The following is a 24,936-nucleotide window of genomic DNA, read 5'->3' as shown; positions in this document are numbered from 1 at the left end:
CCCAAGAGCAACACCACGCCGGGCGGGAGGAGGGGAGCCGGAGGAGGGCTAGAACTCCTCCGAACGGTCCGAGTGAACGTCCTCATCCTCGGAGGAAGCCGGAGGGCCGTGGTCGGGAGATGGGACAGGTCCCGAGACAGGATCAGGCACAGGACAGGAAGCCGAGCGGGCCGGACGGTTAGGGACCCCTCTGGGGCGGCCCCTACGGATTGCAGGTTGATCCGGATGCCGTTGGTGGAAAGCGGTGATGAGAGTCCTATCCACAATCCGACTAGCTGGCACCCAGGTCCTTTCCTCAGGTCCATAGCCCTCCCAGTCAATGAGGTACTGGAGACCCCTACCCCTCCGTCTGGACCGAAGCAGGCGGCGGACGGTGTAAACCAGACCACCATCGACGCAGCCGTGGAGGAGGAGGACCAGGCGCAGCAGGGACCAGCGGACTCTCATGGATGGGCTTAATCTTAGACACATGGAAAGTGGGGTGCACCCTCAGGGAATTAGGCAGTTGGAGCCGGACAGCAGTTGGGCTAATCACTCTTATGATAGGGAATGGGCCAATGAACCGAGGTGCCAGCTTCTGCGACTCCACCCTGAGTGGCAGGTTCTTCGATGACAACCACACCCTTTGACCAACATGGTAGGTGGGAGCAGGAATTCTCCGACGGTTGGCCCCGGTAGTGTAGCTGGCAACGGACCTGAGGAGTGTGGCTCGGGCTTGTGACCAGGTGCGGCGACATCGACGGGCAAAAGCAAGTGCAGATGGGCAAGTAACCTCCTCCTCCTGGCTGGCAAATAGAGGAGGCTGGTATCCATAAACACATTGGAAAGGGGACATACCGATGGCAGAGCAGGTCAGAGAATTGTGTGCGTACTCCACCCATGTCAATTGCTGCGACCAGGAGTGGGGGTTGCGTGAAGTCATGCATCGCAGTGCCTTCTCGAGCTCCTGATTAGCCCGCTCTGACTGCCCATTGGATTGGGGATGGAATCCGGAAGTCAGACTGACTGTGGCTCCCAGCAGGTGACAGAACTCCTTCCAAAAAGCGGAGGAGAATTGTGGACCACGGTCAGAAACAACATCCCTTGGCAGTCCGGTGGATCCGGAAGACGTGTTCCAGGACCACCTGGGCGGTCTCCTTGGCGGTTGGGAGCTTGGGGAGGGGAATGAAGTGTGCCATCTTGCTGAAACGGTCAACGATGGTGAGAATGACGGTCATGCCACTTGAAGGGGGCAGCCCCGTGACAAAGTCAAGGGCGATGTGAGACCAGGGACGTCTGGGCACAGGCAGGGGCTGCAGCAATCCGGCTGGGGGCTGGCAGGACGACTTGTGTTGGTTGCAGATGGGGCAGGCTTGGACGAATTCCCGTACATCCTTCCTCAGAGAGGGCCACCAGAACCTCTGGGCGAGCAGGTTGTAAGTGCGGGTGGAGCCAGGGTGACAAGCTAGGCGGGAGTCATGTCCCCACTGAATGACCTGGGACCTCAGGTCTTCGGGGACAAAAAGGCGGTCAGCTGGGCAAGTGCTGGGACCTGGCTGGTTACGGAGAGCCTCCAGCACCTGTTCCTCAACAGCCCAGGTCAGAGCTGCAACGATGCAGGGACTTGGCAGAATCGACACAGGGTCCTTGGAGGGGGTGTCATCCTTCTGGAATTGACGGGAGAGGGCGTCTGGCTTGGTGTTGCGTGATCCAGGCCGGTATGACAGAGTGAAATTAAACCTGGTGAAGAACAGGGCCCAGCGGGACTGCCTGGAGTTCAACCGTTTGGCCGTGCGGATGTACTCCAAGTTCTTATGATCGGTCCAAACGAGAAATGGAATGGTGGACCCCTCCAGCCAGTGACGCCACTCCTCCAAGGCAAGCTTCACAGCCAGCAGCTCACGGTTCCCTATGTCGTAATTGCACTCAGAGGGGGGACAACCGACGTGAGAAAAAGGCACAGGGATGGAGCTTCCTATCCTCCGCAGCCCACTGAGAAATCACAGCACCAACTCCCACATCCGAGGCGTCCACCTCCACAATGAATTGCCGGTCCACATCAGGCATCTGGAGGATGGGAGCGGAGGTGAACCTCACCTTGAGGGTACTGAAGGCTTTGTCGGCTGCTGGGGTCCAGGTGAAGGGTTGCTTGGTGCTGGTTAGAGCAGTGAGAGGGGCAGCAACGGTACTGTAGTTCCGGATAAACTTCCTATAGAAGTTAGCAAACCCCAGAAACTGTTGCAGCTTCTTTCTGTTCTCCGGAACTGGCCATGAAGTGACTGCTGATACTTTGGCAGGATCCATTTGGATACTTCCTTCTGCCACTATGTACCCCAGGAAGGCCACTGTCTTGACGTGAAACTCACATTTCTCTGCCTTGGCGTAGAGGGAATTCTCCAGAAGACGATGAAGGACTTGCTGGACATGGCGGGTGTGTTCAGACAGGTTTCTGGAGTAAATTAAGATGTCATCCAGGTAAACGAAGACAAACTTGTTTAACATGTCCCGCAGTACATCATTCACTAGAGCCTGGAACACAGCAGGAGCATTGGTGAGGCCAAAAGGCATAACCAGATACTCGTAGTGGCCTGTTGGTGTATTGAATGCGGTTTTCCATTCATCTCCCTCCCGGATCCGCACTAGGTGGTAAGCGTTTCTGAGATCCAACTTGGTAAAAACAGTGGCTCCCTGGAGCAACTCAAAAGCAGAGGTGAGCAGAGGCAGAGGGTAACGGTTCTTCACTGTGATGTCGTTGAGTCCCCTGTAGTCGATGCAGGGGCGAAGAGATCCGTCCTTCTTCCCCACAAAGAAGAAGCCAGCACCAGCAGGAGATGAAGATGAACGGATTAATCCTGCGGACAGAGAGCCATTGATGTAGTCCTCCATGGACTTTCTTTCAGGAGCAGACAACGAATAAAGACGACCCCCTTGGAGGAGCTGTTCCAGGGAGGAGGTCGATGGCACAGTCGTACGGTCGGTGAGGGGGCAGAGATGTGGCTCTTGCTTTGTTAAACACCTCTCTGAGACCATGGTAGCATTCTGGGACATTGGAGAGGTCAGGAGCGGAGTTAGTAGGTACTGGCCGAGGGGGTAGTGCGGCAGCAAGCAGGCAGGTTCGGTGGCAGTCCTCTCCCCACTCCCTGATCACCCCGGTCACCCAGTCGAGCTGAGGGTTGTGCCGGGCGGAGCCATGGGTAACCCAGGATGAGGGGTTGGCCTGGAGAGGGGGAGCAGGTGAAACTGGATAGTTTCTTGATGGTTTCCGGACAGACCCATCGAGACCGGGGCCGTGACATGAGTGACCGATCCGAGTAAGTGTCCGTCCAGTGCCCGGGCAGGAATAGGAGGTGTCAAACGGAGGTTCTCCAGTCCCAGTTGGCGTGCCAGCTTGATGTCCATTATGTTGGCTTCGGGCGCCAGAATCCACCAGAGCAGCCAGGGTGTGAGTTGAGTCAGAGAGGCGGAGGTGAACTTGCAGCAGGGGTTTGCGGTCGGAGGACTGGATGGTCATTGAACTCAACCGGACTCCCCCTACGCCCGGTGAGCTTCGGCCCTTTAAAGGGCAGGTTACCACACGATGTCCATCACCTCCACAATAGAGGCAGAGGTTTGAGGTGAAGCGGCGCTGGCGCTCTGCAGGAGTGAGGGAGGCTCGCCCAATCTCCATAGGCTCAGACTGATCAAGCTGACCTGGGTGAGTGGCAGTAGATGACAGGAGCCCAGTCGGATCTCTCCGAATGCCGGTAGTAGGTGGACCTTGGCGCCCCCTCTCACGACGACGGGTCTGTATCCTTCTGTCGATCCTGACAGTCAGTGCGATGGCTTCATCAAGAGTGGAAGGCAGTTCATGGGAGACCAACTCGTCCTTGATATAGTCAGCCAAACTATGGAAGAACGCGTCCACCAACGATGGTGTGTTCCAAGAACTTCGTCTAGCCAGGGTTCGGAAGTCGATGGAATGGTCTGCGACTGTACGTCTGCCTTGTCGAATACTGAACAGTTCACGAGACGCCTCTGCGGTGGGTGAATCCAGGTCAAACACCTTCAGCATCTCCTCAGCAAACAGGTCGAAGGTTGCACATGCGGGGGTTTGACGTTCGAACTCTGCTGTTCCCCAGAGTCGAGCTCGGCCCGTCAGGTGAGTGATGGCATACCCAACTTTAGCCCCCTCCGTGGCGAAGGTCCTTGGCTGCAAGGAGAACTGAAGTCGGCAGCTAGTCAGGAATGGCCGGACCTGGGTTGAATCGCCGTTGAACCGCTCGGGGTTTCCAATCTTGGGTTCCGGAGCAGCGGCTGCAATGACCGGGGCAGGTAACTCGGGGCTGGGCTGGTGGGCAGACTGGCTGGGGTAAGGTTGGTGAGGAGTTGAATGATCATGGCGAGTTGTTGTTGCTGCTGCTGGAACTGCTGCTCATGCTCATCGGTTTCCATGTCGGGAAAGTGTGCGCTGAGTCCATAATGGTCAGATCGTACTGTCACGATTCAGACAGACGACCAGAGGACCACAATTGCGTCACACCAGAAAGTTTATTAAACTTAAGGGAAAAGGGAAGTAGGGGAGTGAATGAAGGCTCCAGGGGTAACAGGGATCCCGTCCAATGCGCTGGGTCTGTGCCCCCAGTGGCAGCGATGCGTCCCTATGAAGCCGGTGGTGGGTGGTCCAGAAGTCCTGGGGGGAGACACAGACACAACAGGGCGGAATGAAACCAGGCAGCAGTACAGTTCAAGGGAAATCCAAAATACGTAGTAGCAAGGCAGAAGGCTGGTCAGAGTTACCGGGATTGAAGAGTAGTCAGGAGTCGTAATGGCAGAAGCAGGTCTGGATCTCCTGAGGCAGAAGAGTATCCAAAAAACAGGCAGGTCCGGGGTCACAAAACCAGGGTGAGCCAGAAGCGCGAGCAAACAGGTTCGGGTGTGAGCTTTGCAGACGATCTGACACCGGAGAGCTGAAAGACAGGGCCTTAAATACTGGGAGAGGTTAGTGGGTAATGCAGCGCAGCTGGCAGAGTAATTAGAGCCGAGCAGAGCAGGGACAGGTGGAGCTAGTTAGGCTGAGTAGAGAGAGGGAGGTGAGCAGAGTGGAAGATAGTGGAAACAAATTAAGGTGGTAACCCGGTGGAGTGAGAGGGCTCATGACACATTCAAGGGTTTTTCTTTATTTTTTACTATTTTCTACATTGTAGAATAATAGTGAAGACATCAAAACTTTGAAATAACACATATATAATCATGTAGTAACCAAAAAAGTGTTAAACAAGTCAAAATATATTTTATATTTTAGATTCTTCAAAGTAGCCACCCTTTGCCTTGATGACAGCTTTGCACATTCTTGGCATTCTTTCAACCAGCTTCAGCTGGAATGCTTTTCCAACAGTCTTGAAGGAGTTCCCACATATGCTGAGCACTTGTTGGCTGCTTTTCCTTCACTCTGTTGTTCGACTCATCCCAAACCATCTCAATTGGGTTGAGGTCGGGGGATTGTGGAGGCCAGGTCATCTGATGCAGCACTCCATCACTCTCGGTCTTGGTAAAATAGCCCTTACACAGCCTGGAGGTGTGTTGGGTCATTGTCCTGTTGAAAAACAAATGATAGTCCCACTAAGCCCAAACCAGATGGGATGGCGTATCACTGCAGAATGCTGTGGTAGCCATGCTGGTTAAGTGTGCCTTGATTTCTAAATAAATCACAGACAGTATCACCAGCAAAGCACACCCACACCATAACACCTCCTCCTCCATGCATTACGGTGGGAACTACACATGCGGAGATCATCCGTTCATCCACACCGCGTCTCACAAAGACACAGTGGTTGGAACCAAAAATCTCAAATTTGGACTCCAGACCAAAGGACACATTTCCACAGGTCTAATGTCCATTGCTCCTGTTTCTTGGCCCAAGCAGGTCTCTTCTTCTTCTTAGTGTCCTTTAGTAGTGGTTTCTTTGCAGCAATTCAACCATGGCCTGATTCACACAGTCCCCTCTGAACAGTTGATGTTGAGATGTGTCTGTGACTTGAACTCTGTGAAGCATTTATTTGGCCTGCAATTTCTGAGGCTGGTAACTCTAATGAACTTTTCCTCTGCAGCAGAGGTAACTCTGGGTCTTCCATTCCTGTGGCGGTCCTCATGAGAGCCATTTTCATCATAGCACTTGATGGTTTTTGCGACTGCACTTGAAGAAACTTTCAAAGTTCTTGAAATGTTCCGTATTGACTGACCTTCATGTCTTAAAGTAATGATGGACTGTCATTTCTCTTTGCTTATTTGAGCTGTTCTTGCCATAATATGGACTTGGTCTTTTACCAAATAGGGCTATCTTCTCTATACCCCCCCCCCACCTTGTCACAACACAACTGATTGGCTCAAACACATTAAGAGGGAAATAAATTCCACAAATTAACTTTTAAGAAGGCACACCTGTTAATTGAATGCATTCCAGGTGACTAACTCATGAAGCTGGTTGAGAGAATGCCAAGAGTGTGCAAAGCTGTCATCAAGACTAAGGGTGGCTACTTTGAAGAATGTTAAATATAAAATATATTTGGATTTGTTTAACACTTTTTTGGTTATTACATGATTCCATATGTTTTATTTAATAGTTTTGATGTCTTCACTATTATTGTAGAAATTGTAGAAAATAGTAAAAATAAAGAAAAACCCTTGAATGAGTAGTTGTGTTCAAACTTTTAACTCGTAGTGTATCTCACTAGGTCTGGATTTTTAAGCCTCCATATATACACTAGTTCTAATGAGTCCATGATATTCGTAATTTTTTAAGTGTGTGAGGGTGATAGTTTGTAGTGTGATTTCCTTTACCTTCCATTGGGGTACTTAAAACTGTATTATAATCTCCCACCATAATAATATACAGTGGGGGAAAAAAGTATTTAGTCAGCCACCAATTGTGCAAGTTCTCCCACTTAAAAAGATGAGAGAGGCCTGTAATTTTCATAATAATAGGTCATTTAGCAGACGCTCTTATCCAGAGCAATTAGGGTTAAGTGCCTTGCTCAAGGGCACATCGACAGATTTTTCACCTAGTCGGCTCGGGGATTAGAACCAGCGACCTTTCGGTTACTGGCACAACGCCAGTCATTGCCAACAATGGGTATATAACAAAGTATTGAGAAACTTTTGTTATTGACCAAATACTTATTTTCCACCATAATTTGCAAATAAATTCATAAAAAATCCTACAATGTGATTTTCTGGATTTTCTCATTTTGTCTGTCATAGTTGAAGTGTACCTATGATGAAAATTACAGGCCTCTCTCATCTTTTTAAGTGGGAGAACTTGCACAATTGGTGGCTGACTAAATACTTTTTTTCCCCACTGTAATAATTTGTTGCTTGTGAGCTCGATAAATGAGTATATATATTTGGACCGTATAGATTAATTAGCCACATCTGTTTATCGTCCAATAGCATATTTAAAAGGGATACACCTTCCTTGCGGATCTGTTTGGACAGTTTGAACATTCGGATCGAAATTGTTATTAATTAATATCATCACCCCTTTGAAGTTTCTTTGCCCATGGTGAGTTTCTTTGCCCACTGCATGGTGTAGTGTTAGTTTACCACAGAATCAATGTCATTGCCATTTTTTCCTCTAATGATTAAATCTCACACTGTTTTGCAATCAATGCATCCAATTGAATATTTAAATGTTTTGTTTCATATCTGCAACACAATCTCCTCCTTTATACTCATAGTGATTAAACTAACTGCAGTCAACCTTTACTGACTGACACCCCTTCCGTACAATTATTTACTTTAACAACCCCCTTTCTTTTTTGTTGTTGTTTTTTTTTCATTTATTTTATTTTATTTTATTTATTTATTTTTTGGGGGGGGGGTGGATCAGCTTAATATTGCAGATAGATTGTATCTTCTATCAATGCAATTGTCTGCATCACTTCCAATCCCCATGTTTTATATATATATATATATATATATATATATATATATATATATATATATATATATATATATATATATATACTCCCCCTTTATTACTTTTCAACCCCACCATCCTTTCCCTACTTGGAGTAAATTAGTGAACAACAATCCCCAGGCCTCTACTTCCAGTCTATACTTACTATCTACACCTTATGGACAGAGTTAATTTTACAATAATTCTATTATATATATATATATATATATATATTATTATTATAATTTTTTTGCTCCTGAACTTCTTCTACTCTCAACCTCTCCGATCATTTTCATGATGTCCATCCGGTTTGCTTCTATATGCCATATCTTTCTAACTGTGCTCTTTCCCAAAAGCTCCCAACATACAACCTATATACTTATTATGGACACAGTATGCTTACATTATTAGCTATCTTTGTTATTATTTGTTGTTATTTGTTATTAGTCCCATCCTTCAACTCTATTCAATACCTCCCATCTATCTCTTAACACCATCCATGTAATAATAATAAATAATAACATGCCATTTAGCAGACGCTTTTATCCAAAGCGACTTACAGTCATGCGTGCATACATTTTTGTGTATGGGTGGTCCCGGGGATCGAACCCACTACCTTGGCGTTACAAGCGCCGTGCTCTACCAGCTGAGCTACAGAGGACCATATATACAGTGAGGAAAAAAAGTATTTGATCCCCTGCTGATTTTGTACGTTTGCCCACTGACAAAGAAATGATCAGTCTATAATTTTAATGGTAGGTTTATTTGAACAGTGAGAGACAGAATAACAACAAAAAAATCCAGAAAAACGCATGTCAACATTTTTATAAATGGATTTGCATTTTATTGAGGGAAATAAGTATTTGACCCCTCTGCAAAACATGACTTAGTACTTGGTGGCAAAACCCTTGTTGGCAATCACAGAGGTCAGACGTTTCTTGTAGTTGGCCACCAGGTTTGCACACATTTCAGGAGGGATTTTGTCCCACTCCTCTTTGCAGATCTTCTCCAAGTCATTAAGGTTTCGAGGCTGACGTATGGCAACTCGAACCTTCAGCTCTCTCCACAGATTTTCTATGGGATTAAGGTCTGGAGACTGGCTAGGCCACTCCAGGACCTTAATGTGCCTCTTCTTGAGCCACTCCTTTGTTTGCCTTGGCCGTGTGTTTTGGGTCATTGTCATGCTGAAATACCCATCCACGACCCATTTTCAATGCCCTGGCTGAGGGAAGGAGGTTCTCACCCAAGATTTGACGGTACAAGGCCCCGGCCATCGTCCCTTTGATGCGGTGAAGTTGTCCTGTCCCCTTAGCAGAAAAACACCCCCAAAGCATAATGTTTCCACCTCGGTGGGGATGGTGTTCTTAGGGTCATAGGCAGCATTCCTCCTCCTCCAAACACGGCGAGTTGAGTTGATGCCAAAGAGCTCCATTTTGGTCTCATCTGACCACAACACTTTCACCCAGTTCTCCTCTGAATCATTCAGATGTTCATTGGCAAACTTCAGACAGGTCTGTATATGTGCTTTCTTGAGCAGGGGGACCTTGCGGGCGCTGCAGGATTTCAGTCCTTCACGGCGTAATGTGTTACCAATTGTTTTCTTGGTGACTATGGTCCCAGCTGCCTTGAGATCATTGACAAGATACTCCCGTGTAGTTCTGGGCTGATTCCTCACCGTTCTCATGATCATTGCAACTCCACGAGGTGAGATCTTGCATGGAGACCCAGGCCGCGGGAGATTGACAGTTATTTTGTGTTTCTTCCATTTGCGAATAATCGCACCAACTGTTGTCACCTTCTCACCAAGCTGCTTGGCGATGGTCTTGTAGCCCATTCCAGCCTTGTGTAGGTCTACAATCTTGTCCCTGACATCCTTGGAGAGCTCTTTGGTCTTGGCCATGGTGGAGAGTTTGGAATCTGATTGATTGATTGCTTCTGTGGACAGGTGTCTTTTATACAGGTAACAAGCTGAGATTAGGAGCACTCCCTTTAAGAGTGTGCTCCTAATCTCAGCTCGTTACCTGTATAAAAGACACCTGGGAGCCAGAAATCTTTCTGATTGAGAGGGGGTCAAATACTTATTTCCCTCATTAAAATGGAAATCAATTTATAACATTTTTTACATGCGTTTTTCTGGATTTTTTCGTTGTTTTTCTGTCTCTCACTGTTCAAATTAACCTACCATTAAAATGATAGACAGATCATTTCTTTGTCAGTGGGCAAACGTACAAAATCAGCAGGGGATCAAATACTTTTTTCCCTCACTGTATATACAGTGGGGAGAACAAGTATTTGATACACTGCCGATTTTGCAGGTTTTCCTACTTACAAAGCATGTAGAGGTCTGTAATTTTTATCATAGGTACACTTCAACTGTGAGAGATGGAATCTAAAACAAAAATCCAGAAAATCACATTGTATGATTTTTAAGTAATTAATTTGCATTTTATTGCATGACATAAGTATTTGATCACCTACCAACCAGTAAGAATACTGGCTCTCACAGACCTGTTAGTTTTTCTTTAAGAACCCCTCCTGTTCTCCACTCATTACCTATATTAACTGCACCTGTTTGAACTCGTTACCTGTATACCAGACACCTGTCCACACATTCAATCAAACAGACTCCAACCTCTCCACAATGGCCAAGACCCGAGAGCTGTGTAAGGACATCAGGGATAAAATTGTAGACCTGCACAAGGCTGGGATGGGCTACAGGACAATAGGCAAGCAGCTTGGTGAGAAGGCAACAACTGTTGGCGCAATTATTAGAAAATTGAAGAAATTCAAGATGACGGTCAATCACCCTCGGTCTGGGGCTCCATGCAAGATCTCACCTTGTGGGGCATCAATGATCATGAGGAAGGTGAGGATCAGCCCAGAACTACACGGCAGGACCCTGGTCAATGACCTGAAGAGAGCTGGGACCACAGTCTCAAAGAAAACCATTAGTAACACACTACGCTGTCATGGATTAAAATCCTGCAGCGCACGCAAGGTCCCCCTGCTCAAGCCAGCGCATGTCCAGGCCCGTCTGAAGTTTGACAATGACCATCTGGATGATCCAGAGGAGGAATGGGAGAAGGTAATGTGGTCTGATGAGCTAAAAATACAGCTTTTTGGTCTAAACTCCACTCACCGTGTTTGGAGGAAGAAGAAGGATGAGTACAACCCCAAGAACACCATCCCAACCATGAAGCATGGAGGTGGAAACATCATTCTTTGGGGATGCTTTTCTGCAAAGGGGACAGAACGACTGCACCGTATTGAGGGGAGGATGGATGGGGCCATGTATCGCGAGATCTTGGCCAACAACCTCCTTCCCTCAGTAAGAGCATTGAAGATGGGTCGTGGCTGGGTCTTCCAGCATGACAACGACCCGAAACACACAGCCAGGGCAACTAAGGAGTGGCTCCGTAAGAAGCATCTCAAGGTCCTGGAGAAGCCTAGCCAGTCTCCAGACCTGAACCCAATAGAAAATCTTTGGAGGGAGCTGAAAGTCTGTATTGCCCAGCGACAGCCCCGAAACCTGAAGGATCTGGAGAAGGTCTGTATGGAGGAGTGGGCCAAAATCCCTGCTGCAGTGTGTGCAAACCTGGTCAAGACCTACAGGAAACGTATAATCTCTGTAATTGCAAACAAAGGTTTCTGTACCAAATATTAAGTTCTGCTTTTCTGATGTATCAAATACTTATGGCATGCAATAAAATGCAAATTAATTACTTAAAAATCATACAATGTGATTTTCTGGATTTTTGTTTTAGATTCTGTCTCTCACAGTTGAAGTGTACCTGTGATAAAAAATTACAGACCTCTACATGCTTTGTAAGTAGGAAAACCTGCAAAATCGGCAGTGTATCAAATACTTGTTCTCCCCACTGTATATATTTCAACCGTACTGTGATGTTTTACAAAAGTTCTGAACCTTTCTATTCTCATTGCTTCTACAGATTGTGAATGAAAAATAAACATTTTTGCTAAAAGTATTATTATATTATTGATTGATTGACTATGACTTTTCAGATCACCCAGTAATGCTATCTGCAAGGTTAGCTCCAGGTAAATATTGCAATACTTTAGCCATTCCTGGACCTGTGTCCAAAAACATGCTACAAATGGACAGAACCAAAACAAATTATCTAATGATTCTGTCTCTTCACAGCAAAATCTGCAGAGCTGGGAAGATTGTATCCCCCATATAAATAACATTCTTTTGGTAGCAAGAATTTTATATAATAATTTAAATTGAAAGATTCAAATTTTTGAATCCGGTGTCGTTTTGCGTGTCAGTTCATAAACACTATATATTTATATTTTGTCATTTAGCAGACGCTCTTATCCAGAGCGACTTACAGGAGCAATTAGGGTTAAGTGCCTTGCTCAAGGGCACATCGACAGATTTTTCACCTAGTCAGCTCGGGGATTAGAACCAGCGACCTTTCGGTTACTGGCACAACGCTCTTACCCACTAAGCTACCTGCCGCCCCACTATGCCATGGGATCGGTACGTCAAAGATCTCTTCCCAACTATTTTGCAATCTATATGGGACGGCTGTCAATCCTTTGGTCCTTAAGTGAAACTGATATACTTTTTTATTTATCACAGTTTTCCTTAACCAATTATGTTCTTTAATGCAAGGCCGACAGACAAGTTCCTTACTTTCTCCCCCTTCCACTTTCCTCTTCCACTTTTGCGGTAAGGCTGCAATTATTTGGTTGTAATTTTGGGTAGAGCAGACATTTCCATATGTTTTTGTTAGCTGCATGTGCGACATAACTCCACCAGTCCTACCGATGATATCATTTACGAAGATTATACCTTTTTTAAACATTCTGTCCAAAAATAAAGGTTTTTTGTCAATTAGTATATTTGAATTTAACCACAATATTTGTTGCATTATTTGTTCTGTCGTTTCTGGAGGATTAAATTGAAATTGCAACCCCCTTTCTTATTAAATACATTTAACAACCTCATTATTTGTATCGTAATGGAAAAACATTATGATTTATGTTTGCCTGTGGCAGGTGTAATTTGAGTTAGCTTCATTCTAAACTATGGCTTTCACACTGCAACCTGCCCTAAATACATAAGAATAAGGATACAAAACTTCACAAAAATAGCGTGCATCAAAAGTTCTTAATAAGGTACGTTACCTGCCAGGCACCCCATGAGTGACTGCAGCACCAGCAGTTTCCATAGCAACATCATCATCAGATTTCTGGGGTCAAAGTACACTCACATCCAATCACAAATGTATGGAATCCTTGTGGTACCTTTCTGGGTCTTCACTCTGTATAACAAGAGACAGGTGAAATGAATACCATGAGAAGATACAAAGACAGTACTTTTCTCGAGTGCTAATAAAGGACTATCTACTGCACATTGGTTAAATATTAAAGCTGGAATCCTTAATTGAAACAATAACAAAGCTTTCACCCCACCTGTGTTTTGGTAAAAAGATGAGGTATGGACATGGAGAAATGTAACCACTCTCAAATTCAAAGCGAGAGCTATGTGTGCAAGAATTGAGGGCAATTATATGGTAAAAGAGTGACATTGAGACTTTAAAATGTATGTCAAACAAAAACCAATGTTTAACTTTGCAATCATTGGTTTTTGTTTGACATACATTTTAATGTGAAAAGTCTGAGTCTCAGTGTCACTCTGTTACCATGGAATTGGCCCTGACCATTCATGATATCAAAATTATAGTTTTAACTATGTTTTGAGGCTATATTTGAGGTTTGTTTACATTTACTTTGTTTACAAACATTGGCATAAAACAAGCTTATATTTTGGGTTCTAATGGGGTACAACAGTTGAGCTAAGCTCATGAGGCATTTATAAGTTATACTCCTCAAGAATTAATAGGTACAGTATACAGTGGGGAGAACAAGTATTTGATACACTGCCGATTTTGCAGGTTTTCCTACTTACAAAGCATGTAGAGGTCTGTAATTTTTATCATACGTACACTTCAACTGTGAGAGACGGAATCTAAAACAAAATCCAGAAAATCACATTGTATGATTTTTAAGTAATTCATTTGCATTTTATTGCATGACATAAGTATTTGATACATCAGAAAAGCAGAACTTAATATTTGGTACAGAAACCTTTGTTTGCAATTACAGAGATCATACGTTTCCTGTAGGTCTTGACCAGGTTTGCACACACTGCAGCAGGGATTTTGGCCCACTCCTCCATACAGACCTTCTCCAGATCCTTCAGGTTTTGGGGCTGTCGCTGGGCAATACGGACTTTCAGCTCCCTCCAAAGATTTTCTATTGGGTTCAGGTCTGGAGACTGGCTAGGCCACTCCAGGACCTTGAGATGCTTCTTACGGAGCCACTCCTTAGTTGCCCTGGCTGTGTGTTTCAGGTCGTTGTCATGCTGGAAGACACAGCCACGACCCATCTTCAATGCTCTTACTGAGGGAAGGAGGTTGTTGGCCAAGATCTCGCGATACATGGCCCCATCAATCCTCCCCTCAATACGGTGCAGTCGTCCTGTCCCCTTTGCAGAAAAGCATCCCCAAAGAATGATGTTTCCACTTCCATGCTTCACGGTTGGGATGGTGTTCTTGGGGTTGTACTCATCCTTCTTCTTCCTCCAAACACGGTGAGTGGAGTTTAGACCAAAAAGCTCTATTTTTGTCTCATCAGACCACATGCCCTTCTCCCATTCCTCATCTGGATCATCCAGATGGTCATTGGCAAACTTCAGACGGGCCTGGACATGCGCTGGCTTGAGCAGGGGGACCTTGCGTGCGCTGCAGGATTTTAATCCATGACGGCGTAGTGTGTTACTAATGGTTTTCGATGAGACTGTGGTCCCAGCTCTCTTCAGGTCATTGACCAGGTCCTGACGTGTAGTTCTGGGCTGATCCCTCACCTTCCTCATGATCATTGATGCCCCACGAGGTGAGATCTTGCATGGAGCCCCAGACTGAGGGTGATTGACCGTCATCTTGAACTTCTTCCATTTTCTAATAATTGCACCAACAGTTGTTGCCTTCTCACCAAGCTGCTTGCCTATTGTCCTGTAGCCCATCCCAGCCTTGTGCAGGTCTACAATTTTATCCCTGATGTCCTTACAAAGCTCTCTGGTCTTGGCCATTGTGGAGAGGTTGGAGTCTGTTTGATTGAGTGTGTGGACAGGTGTCTTTTATACAGGTAACGAGTTCAAACAGGTGCAGTTAATACAGGTAATGAGTGGAGAACAGGAGGGCTTCTTAAAGAAAAACTAACAGGTCTGTGAGAGCCGGAATTCTTACTGGTTGGTAGGTGATCAAATACTTATGTCATGCAATAAAAATGCAAATTAATTACTTAAAAAATCATACAATGTGATTTTCTGGATTTTTGTTTTAGATTCCATCTCTCACAGTTGAAGTGTACCTATGATAAAAAATTACAGACCTCTACATGCTTTGTAAGTAGGAAAACCTGCAAAATCGGCAGTGTATCAAATACTTGTTCTCCCCACTGTATATCATTAACTTTTAAGTCCTAAAATGGATGTAGCAACTAAGTATTCTAGCTTTAAGGGAATTGAAGGAATATGATGGCATGCCTCACTTCTGATAACATGTCAAGGACTAGGGCAATGCTTTTCAAAATGTTAACCTTCACGGCAGTGTGTAGCCTACTGTAGACCATCACTCATGTATATTTAGATCAAAATAAAATATGAATGTATCAGAAATTAAGCCTTGAATGTGAACAAAGAGATTACTTTGAAAGTATACATCAATTAATTAATTAGATGATTGAGTTATAAACTGACTCAATATTATCTTTCACCCCCAAAAAAAACAACAACAACATTACATGTACAGTGTAACTCTCAATGCACAGCCTTGGTTTTAAGTGCTGATGGGCTAGTTCAGACATTCTATCATTTAAAAAAACACATTACTCCTTTCTTCTCCCTCCCAGTCAAGCTGGAGCCTATTCTATTCCCTGAAAAGCTACAGAGAAAAAATAGCAAAAATAGCACAGATTTTCATGTTTGGCACACAGTAATTACTACTGACATGCATTCCCATACCCATGCAGTACCAGACACACCTATTTTTAAGCCTATTTTGGTAGCTCCCTCTTGAACATACAGTGGCACACCTACTCATAATAATACCAATTCACTTCTATGTTCATAAACGTTGCATGCCACAGCAGGAGATAAGGTGTAAAAAAAAACATCAGTGACAGTGTCAGATGTGTTTTATTCCCCAGCAGAAATACCAGGGGTATCGCCATGGAATCAGTACCCAAACCTGAAGAGCCTGCATTGTTTCAGAGGGATAGTAATTATCTGAGTGCTCCAGGCCATCGATGTAGAGAGCAGAAGAGAAGATGGAGGGAATGGGGGGGAGGGGAGTAGTTGCAGGGGATAAAAATAAAATCAATGCCATCCAGAGACACAGTGTCCCATGGCAGTACTTTTAAAACATTAGCCCTGCTGACCTACAGACAATATAATACTTACTAATTTCAATCAGGACAGGAAACTGCTTTCTATGTTTGGTAGAAAAGTAGTTAATGGTGAACTTTGAAACGTGGTCATTTTGTTATCGTCAGTCTTTGAATATGATTTCATATAGTCATGCTTCTGCTGTTGAAAGACAAATATGATCCAATTATGGATTTATTCAGCAACTGACACAATTAATTGCTGCATTGTTTAAATTGTAATTATAAATTTCCCTCTCATCTTCCCTGCTCAACACCAACCCCAAAAAACAACACGTTTTTGGAGAGGACGGAATAATATCTGTGTGCATCTCAAAACTAGTGATTATTCAAAGTAACTCAAATTAAACAATAAGCTTATAAGATAGTTCCTATTTTTTAGGATCTCTCAAAGTCTTTTGCACAGACTTTGTCAACAGCTAACTGTTTCATGTGCTGATTTTTTAGCCTTCGTTATTTTGTCGAGTGAGAATAAAGGTATGTTTAAATCAGTGATGGACTATTATCTACTTGTCCTCTGTGGCTGAGAGTTCTGTCATCAGAGGCCCCAATTCAATCAATTACAAATACATTTAAAACCGCACTGAGGGTTATCTCAGAATGTTTACACTGTCTCAAAGCTGTTCCTCTTATGGACCTTGTCATTGCATAAAAAGTGCCAAATGGGATAGGTATTTGGTTTTCAGTAGCAGGGAGAGGAAGTAGAGATGTAAATGGTACAGAGTGAGGGCAGGCAGTAGGATGTACAGTATGCAGCTTGCCACAGAGTCTGAGAGAAGAATACAGAACAAGTCTGAGGCAAATGTCAGAAGCTGCCTCTGGAAAAGCTGTGTACACTCGTTACAAAGGTAATACAGCAATATGACAAGCTAAGTAATGCAATGTACAATTTGCAAAGCTTCTCTAGAAAACAAGCTGCAATGATCCCATGTCCCCTGAGTAAATACATGTTTATTCATGGAGTATAGTATATAATACCAACCCACACCATCCCATTATGCCGCAAACAGGCTCTTGTTGGCATTTCACTATCTAAACAGCGGCAGAAGCAGCATTGAAAGTCTTCTTCAGTTCTTGCTTACTGAATTGTAATACTACATTTCAAAGACACGCTTGAGCAATGCAATAAGCATAGGTTCTAAAACACTAGGATCAAGAAATCAATATGAGACCAGAATATTTTATTTTCTTCACTTTCTGAAAAATAAGGTCTGAGACTTAAGCCTGGATTTGTCAGTGGGTCACATTTAATATCTTATCTTTATTTCAATCAGCGTCCTCTAATTAATCCCTCTCCCTGAAGATTCAAGCTATATTTCCTCACTTTTCATATTGACAAGATGTATTTCCTTTAGCAACAGCTGGATGAGCTGGTTGCAAAATCAGTCATTAATTTGGACCACCTCAATCACACACCATAACCTTATGAAGACGTAAGGTTACTTGCATAACCCCAGTTCTCTAATAACAGAGTTAGGTACTGTATCTCACTATGGGAAACGCCTTGGGCGTGACCAAGCACAGAAGCTCCAATGACACCACATCTGTCAAAGAAAGACAGGTTCCAGAAGTGACAGGGGAGCTCCGCCTCTCTCATATAAACCACTGCAGAACCTAGGCATGACATTCTCGTTCTCCTCCACATGAAGACCACATTAGAAGCTATCCTCAGCAAGCCTGGATTATCTGTCTCCTAATCAACATTTCACCATCGAACACTACAAATGAATGACATACGCACCATTTAATGCTGCACTATGCAGGAATCGCTCCACCATTTCCTGGTTTAAAAAATTCGAATAGTTCACTTAATTTCAGTTTATGCGACAAAACAAGCAAGTATAGTGTAGATAATCATTGTACTATCTAAACTGCTGTGAAATCTATTTTCCATAATAAAAAATATTGTATTTTCAGCTATTTGAAGCTGGTGTACAAAACCAAAAGTAAAAGATGCAAAAACGAAAATTAAGAATGGCAAGCATAGAAATAGTGTACATAGTACAGATCTACCGCTTCTTAGACTTGCTTTCAATGAGAATGACAGCTCTATAACACAAAAAGTTACATATTACAGCTTGAAATAGCTTTGTAGCCTGAGGGCTGTTCTTAGAGAGGCTTTTCATTGTTGGGCAATGTCTTTAATTTGTAGTGTGACTCAGTAAAATGGAGACAGACATGGCATGATAGTGTATCAAATGATGCGTGATGAGCAATGGAGGTCAGATAACTGACCATTGATTAGCTTTCCTGAATGATGTATACCTATACTTAACAGGATACATACATCATAGCATCCACCTATAGTGATATCTTATGATGGTAATAATAGCACAGACTTATGAGACAAAGGTAGGTTCAACACTGACAATAAATTATGCCTCAACAGAGTTAGGAGAATGAGAGAATGAGTTATTACATAAGCTATTGTATAATGATCAGATATTGTATTTTACTGTATTTGTAATGCTTGAGTAATGACTACAGGTGTCCTAATTAATGGCCTCCTGTAGCTCAGTTGGTAGAGCATGGCGCTTGCAACGGCAGGGTTGTGGGTTCGATTCCCACGGGGGGCCAGTATGAAAAATGTATGCACTCACTAACTGTAAGTCGCTCTGGATAAGAGCATCTGCTAAATGACACAAATGTAAATGTTAATCATGAACTTCAACAGTAATAAAGGTTTTTACAGACATGATCTACCAGACATTTCTTTATTATGGATTTTCAACTTGGATGTCCTTCTCTCATTGTCCTGCCACAAGCAGTCTATTGCTTGAATAGAAAGGTACACAGGGTACCAAGAGCCAGTTCACACCATGACAGCATTACAACAGTCCCTCTCAGGGTCCAGCACATTCATTAATGGGAACAGAAACGTTCAAAACTGTTGTAAGGAAGAACATACAATAGCTACCTATAAAAGGACTGGAACTACCATAGCTCACAATGTAATAAGGCTAGGTCTTCAACTTCCAAAAATACATAGGCTTACATTGTCCTTCTTAGCAGCCTGGTTCTTTGTATTTGGATGTAACCTTCTTGGCTGAAACACTTCCTGTCTGTAAGAATCCCATTATACTCTGCTCTACTCTGTCTGGACACAGTGCATTGCCTTTGCTTAACTTCTTGTATAACCACCATAACGGACATCAGAACAGAGGAGCAGACAGCTTAGAGCTAAAACACAGCACACAAATCCCTTTCTTCACCTCATAATAAGCTACTGTTTCATGCAGATTGTCAAATGGAATAGTCATAAAGCTGTGCAGCCTCTGCCAGCTCGGAGCACAATAAACAGAGAAACTACTATAACACTGCTCAACCTATCAAAGATGTCCAAGAGTGCTGTTCCTGACACAATTGCTGTACTGTTTGGAGGTATAGGAAATTATTTACGAAGCCTGTTCTGATCCTCATTTAGAAGTAAGTTGATCAATAAATATTCCAGTAATATTCACAATTATATTGATTGAATATCCAGAATTATTGACTAGAACTACAAGCTACAAGTATCGACTAGTAGTATTAATCACTTCTCAAAGTGAAATCAACCAGAATATCAGTAGACTGGTCCCATCTGTATGTGCTTTAGTAGCCAACTCCTCTGATTATCATTGTCATCTCATGCTATGCCCTACATATGGCATGAAGGCCACAGTCAGAGGGATTGGCTAAAGCACTAACATATCTGAGACTAGGCTAGAACATCAGTGCCTCATATTACTAACAGAATGGTATCTACTCCTGATAAAAGCCCCAGCTGAAACACAGTGGGTGTTATCAGTGGTGACTAGATGTTGGCAGTGGACAGTTAAAGTAACTTCCCAGTGAAAATCTCACTTAGAAAAATTCATATTCTGTTAAAGATGCACTATGCAGAAATCGCTCAGACATTTCCCGGTCAAAAATTCTAACAGTTCACCTAATTTCAGTTTATGTGACAAAACAAGCAAGTATAGTGTAGAGAACCAGTGTACCATCTAAACCGCTGTGAAATATATTTTCCATAACCAAAAATATTTTATTTTCCACTGTTTGAAGCTGGTGTACAAAACCAAAAGTAAAAGACGCAATAAACTAAACTTAAGAACAGAAAGCATAGATATAGCGCACATAGAACAGATCTACTGCTTCTTAGACTTGCTTTCAATGAGAATGACAGCCCTAAAACACACGTTTCTATGTGAATTTGGTCGGGTCGCCCAAAAAGTTACATATTGCATCTTTAACTCATATCCAAATAATGTTATTGACTCATCCTATAGTTGTATTTGTGGCCAAAGCATAAATTGGAGAAAAAACACTTGAAAAACCCCACCTCAAACTTGTATCTCAGCAGACTGTTTAAAAAATGCTTGCTATTTCCTCATAGAACATGGGTTATCTTTAATGACCGGTATATGCCCACACCATTCCAGCACAAAAAAAGCTGCTTTTTAACATATTTCATTAAAAATTTTTGTAAGGAAAACTATTTCACCCATATTCTAAGTCATTATAGGTCATATTTCATAGAAAGCTGGAAACACTGGGCAGCTACTTTAAGGCACGTAGAGCATCCAGGGGAGTGATATTACAGGCTCCATCCCTTTCACATCAGTATGTCTTTCAAACCCCTGCTCACTTGGCTGTCGCGCACAAGCTGGATTACAATATAATGTGTTTCCTCATTATAAAACCCAATAGAAGCTGAACAATTGGAGTCGTGTGCAGTAATTGAACTCCATATAATGAGGTCAAAGTATGCAGCATTACCCTTTCTGTGAGGTCAAGAATACAGCATCAACATTAATATGAGGTTAAAGTAGGTTTGAAATCAATTAATTTTTCAAACTAGAAAATGCCAAAGCCTTGTTAACCACAAAGCCCCCACCAATCTTATCCCTCAACTATACTTGATATGGATGCTTGAATTCCCTCGCAGACAAGACAGTAAACAAAATAGAGTATTTCACACAATGGCAATTGTGCCAGTGCTCCCATGTAAATAGATATCTATCTCATCCAGATTCACATGGATAAATAAAGAATAGAAATAATAAAATAGTTGCATTCATAGGAAAACTGAATTCACCTGCGCAGTACATAACTCACCTAACATACAGTTTATGGACATTTCCATTGATAAAATGACTATGAAACAGACCCTTTGGATTCTTCAAGATGGGTTAAATAAAAAAATATTCAGAAATGTCCATCCCCAACTACAACATTTTCCGTCTCGATAGAAATGCCAAAGGGGGTGGGGTTGCAATCTACTGTAGAAATAGCCTGCAGAGCTCTATCATACTATCCAGGTCTGTGCCCAAACAGTTTGAGCTTCTACTTCTAAAAATCCACCTTTCCAGAAATAAGTCTCTCACTGTTGCCACTTGCTACAGACCCCCCTCAGCCCCGAGCTGTGCCCTGGACACCATATGTGAACTGATTGCCCCCCATCTATCCTCAGAGTTCGTACTGCTTGGTGACCTAAACTGAGATATGCTTAACACCCCGGCCAACCTACAATCTAAACTAGATGCCCTCAATCTCACACAAATTATCAACGAACCTACCAGGTACAACCCAAAATCTGTAAACATGGGCACCCTCACAGATATCATCCTGACAAATTTACCCTCTAAATACACCTACGCTGTCTTCAACCAGGATCTCAGCGATCACTGCCTTATTGCCTGCGTCCGTAATGGGTCCGCGGTCAAACGACCACCCCTCATCACTGTCAAACGCTCCCTAAAACACTTTAGCGAGCATGCCTTTCTAATTGATCTGGCCCGGGTATCCTGGATGGATATTGACCTCATTCCGTCAGTAGAGGATGCCTGGTTGTTCTTTAAAAGTGCTTTCCTCTCAATCTTAAATAAGCATGCCCCATTCAAAAAATTCAGAACTAAGAACAGATATAGCCCCTGGTTCTCCTCAGACTTGACTGCCCTTGACCAGCACAAAAACAATACATCTACAATAATCGAGAATTTCAACAAGCATTTTGCTACGGCTGGCCATGCTTTCCACCTGGCTATCACGACCCCAGCCACCAGCTCTGCACCCTCCGCTGCAACTTGCCCATGCCCCCCCCCCCTTCTCCTTTACACAAATTCAGACAGCTGATGTTCTGAAAGAGCTGACATATCTGGACCCCTACAAATCAGCTGGGCTAGACAATCTGGACCCTTTCTTTCAAAAATGTGCCGCCGAAATTGTCGCAACCCCTATTACTAGCCTGTTCAACCTCTCTTTCGTAACGTCTGAGATCCCCAGAGATTGGAAAGATGCCGCAGTCATCCCCCTCTTCAAAGGGGGTGACACTCTAGATCCAAACTGTTACAGACCTATATCCATCCTGCCCTGCCTTTCGAAAGTTTTTGAAAGCCAAGTTAACAAACAGATCACTGACCATTTCGAATCCCACCGTACCTTCTCCGCTATGCAATCCGGTTTCCGAGCTGGTCATGGGTGCACCTCAGCCACGCTCAAGGTCCTAAACGATATTATAACCGCGATCAATAAAAGACAGTACTGCGCAGCTGTCTTCATCGACCTGGCCAAGGCATTCGACTCTGTCAACCACCGCATTCTTATTGGCAGACTAAATAGCCTTGGTTTCTCAAATGACTGCCTCGCCTGGTTCACCAACTACTTCTCAGATAGAGTTCAATGTGTCAAATCGGAGGGCCTGTTGTCTGGACCTCTGGCAGTCTTTATGAGGGTGCCACAGGGTTCAATTCTCGGGCCGACTCTATTCTCTGTGTATATCAATGATGTTGCTCTTGCTGCTGGTGACACTCAGATCCACCTCTATGCGGACGACACCATTTTGTATACATCTGGCCCTTCATTGGACACTGTGTTAACAAACCTCCAAACGAGCTTCAACGCCATACAACACTCCTTCCATAGCCTCCAACTGCTCTTAAACACTAGTAAAACTAAATGCATGCTCTTCATTGAACGCTGCTTGCACCCGCCCACCCGACTAGAATCACTACTCTCGGTGGGTCTGACCTAGAGTATGTGGACAACTACAAATACCTAGGTGTCTGGTTAGACTGTAAACTCTCCTTCCAGACTCACATTAAGCATCTCCAATCAAAAGTTAGATCTAGAATTGGCTTCCTATTTCGCAACAAAGCCTCCTTCACTCATGCTGCCAAACATGCCCACGTAAAACTGACTATCCTACCGATCCTTGACTTCGGCAATGTCATTTTCAAAATAGCCTCCAACACTCTACTCAGCAAATTGGATGTAGTCTATCACAGTGCCATCCGGTTTTTTTCACCAATGCCCCATATACAGTGGGGAAAAAAAGTATTTAGTCATCCACCAATTGTGCATGTTCTCCCACTTAAAAAGATGAGAGAGGCCTGTAATTTTCATTATAGGTAAACGTCAACTATGACAGACAAAATGAGAAAAATCCAGAAAATCACATTGTAGGATTTTTAATGAATTTATTTGCAAATTATGGTGGAAAATAAGTATTTGGTCAATAACTAAAAAGTTTCTCAATACTTTGTTATATACCCTTTGTTGGCAATGACACAGGTCAAACGTTTTCTGTAAGTCTTCACAAGGTTTTCACACACTGTTGCTGGTATTTTGGCCCATTCCTCCATGCAGATCTCCTCTAGAGCAGTGATGTTTTGGGGCTGTCGCTGGGCAACACAGACTTTCAACTCCCTCCAAAGATTTTCTATGGGGTTGAGATCTGGAGACTGGCTAGGCCACTCCAGGACCTTGAAATGCTTCTTACGAAGCCACTCCTTCGTTGCCCGGGCGGTGTGTTTGGGATCATTGTCATGCTGAAAGACCCAGCCACGTTTCATCTTCAATGCCCTTGCTGATGGAAGGAGGTTTTCACTCAAAATCTCACGATACATGGCCCCATTCATTCTTTCCTTTACACGGATCAGTCGTCCTGGTCCCTTTGCAGAAAAACAGGCCCAAAGCATGATGTTTCCACCCCCATGCTTCACAGTAGGTATGGTGTTCTTTGGATGCAACTCAGCATTCTTTGTCCTCCAAACACGACGAGTTGAGTTTTTACCAAAAAGTTATATTTTGGTTTCATCTGACCATATGACATTCTCCCAATCCTCTTCTGGATCATCCAAATGCACTCTAGCAAACTTCAGATGGGCCTGGACATGTACTGGCTTAAGCAGAGGGACACGTCTGGCACTGCAGGATTTGAGTCCCTGGCGGCGTAGTGTGTTACTGATGGTAGGCTTTGTTACTTTGGTCCCAGCTCTATGCAGGTCATTCACTAGGTCCCCCCGTGTGGTTCTGGGATTTTTGCTCACCGTTCTTGTGATCATTTTGACCCCACAGGGTGAGATCTTGCGTGGAGCCCCAGATCGAGGGAGATTATCAGTGGTGTATGTCTTCCATTTCCTAATAATTGCTCCCACAGTTGATTTAATCAAACCAAGCTGCTTACCTATTGCAGATTCAGTCTTCCCAGCCTGGTGCAGGTCTACAATTTTGTTCCTGGTGTCCTTTGACAGCTCTTTGGTCTTGGCCATAGTGGAGTTTGGAGTGTG

General features: G+C 43.8%; 1 protein-coding gene across 2 annotated transcripts in view; it reads right to left on the bottom strand.

Moving 5' to 3' along the window:
- LOC121574819 (contactin-4-like) overlaps nucleotides 1-24,936 on the bottom strand; it is a 231,649-nt gene that overhangs the window by 180,460 nt on the left and 26,253 nt on the right. For both annotated transcript variants that reach the window (XM_041887421.2, XM_041887422.2), the window contains exon 2: nucleotides 13,067-13,203. In XM_041887421.2, the coding sequence (XP_041743355.1) occupies nucleotides 13,067-13,124 (58 nt within the window). In that variant the 5' untranslated portion in view covers nucleotides 13,125-13,203. The remainder of the gene's footprint in view (nucleotides 1-13,066; nucleotides 13,204-24,936) is intronic.

Source organism: Coregonus clupeaformis, chromosome 10, assembly GCF_020615455.1.
Source record: "Coregonus clupeaformis isolate EN_2021a chromosome 10, ASM2061545v1, whole genome shotgun sequence".
In the NCBI taxonomy this organism is placed as follows: Eukaryota; Metazoa; Chordata; class Actinopteri; order Salmoniformes; family Salmonidae; genus Coregonus; species Coregonus clupeaformis.
Note: the sequence above shows the minus strand (reverse complement) of the source record. Positions and strands in the feature narration are given on the sequence as shown.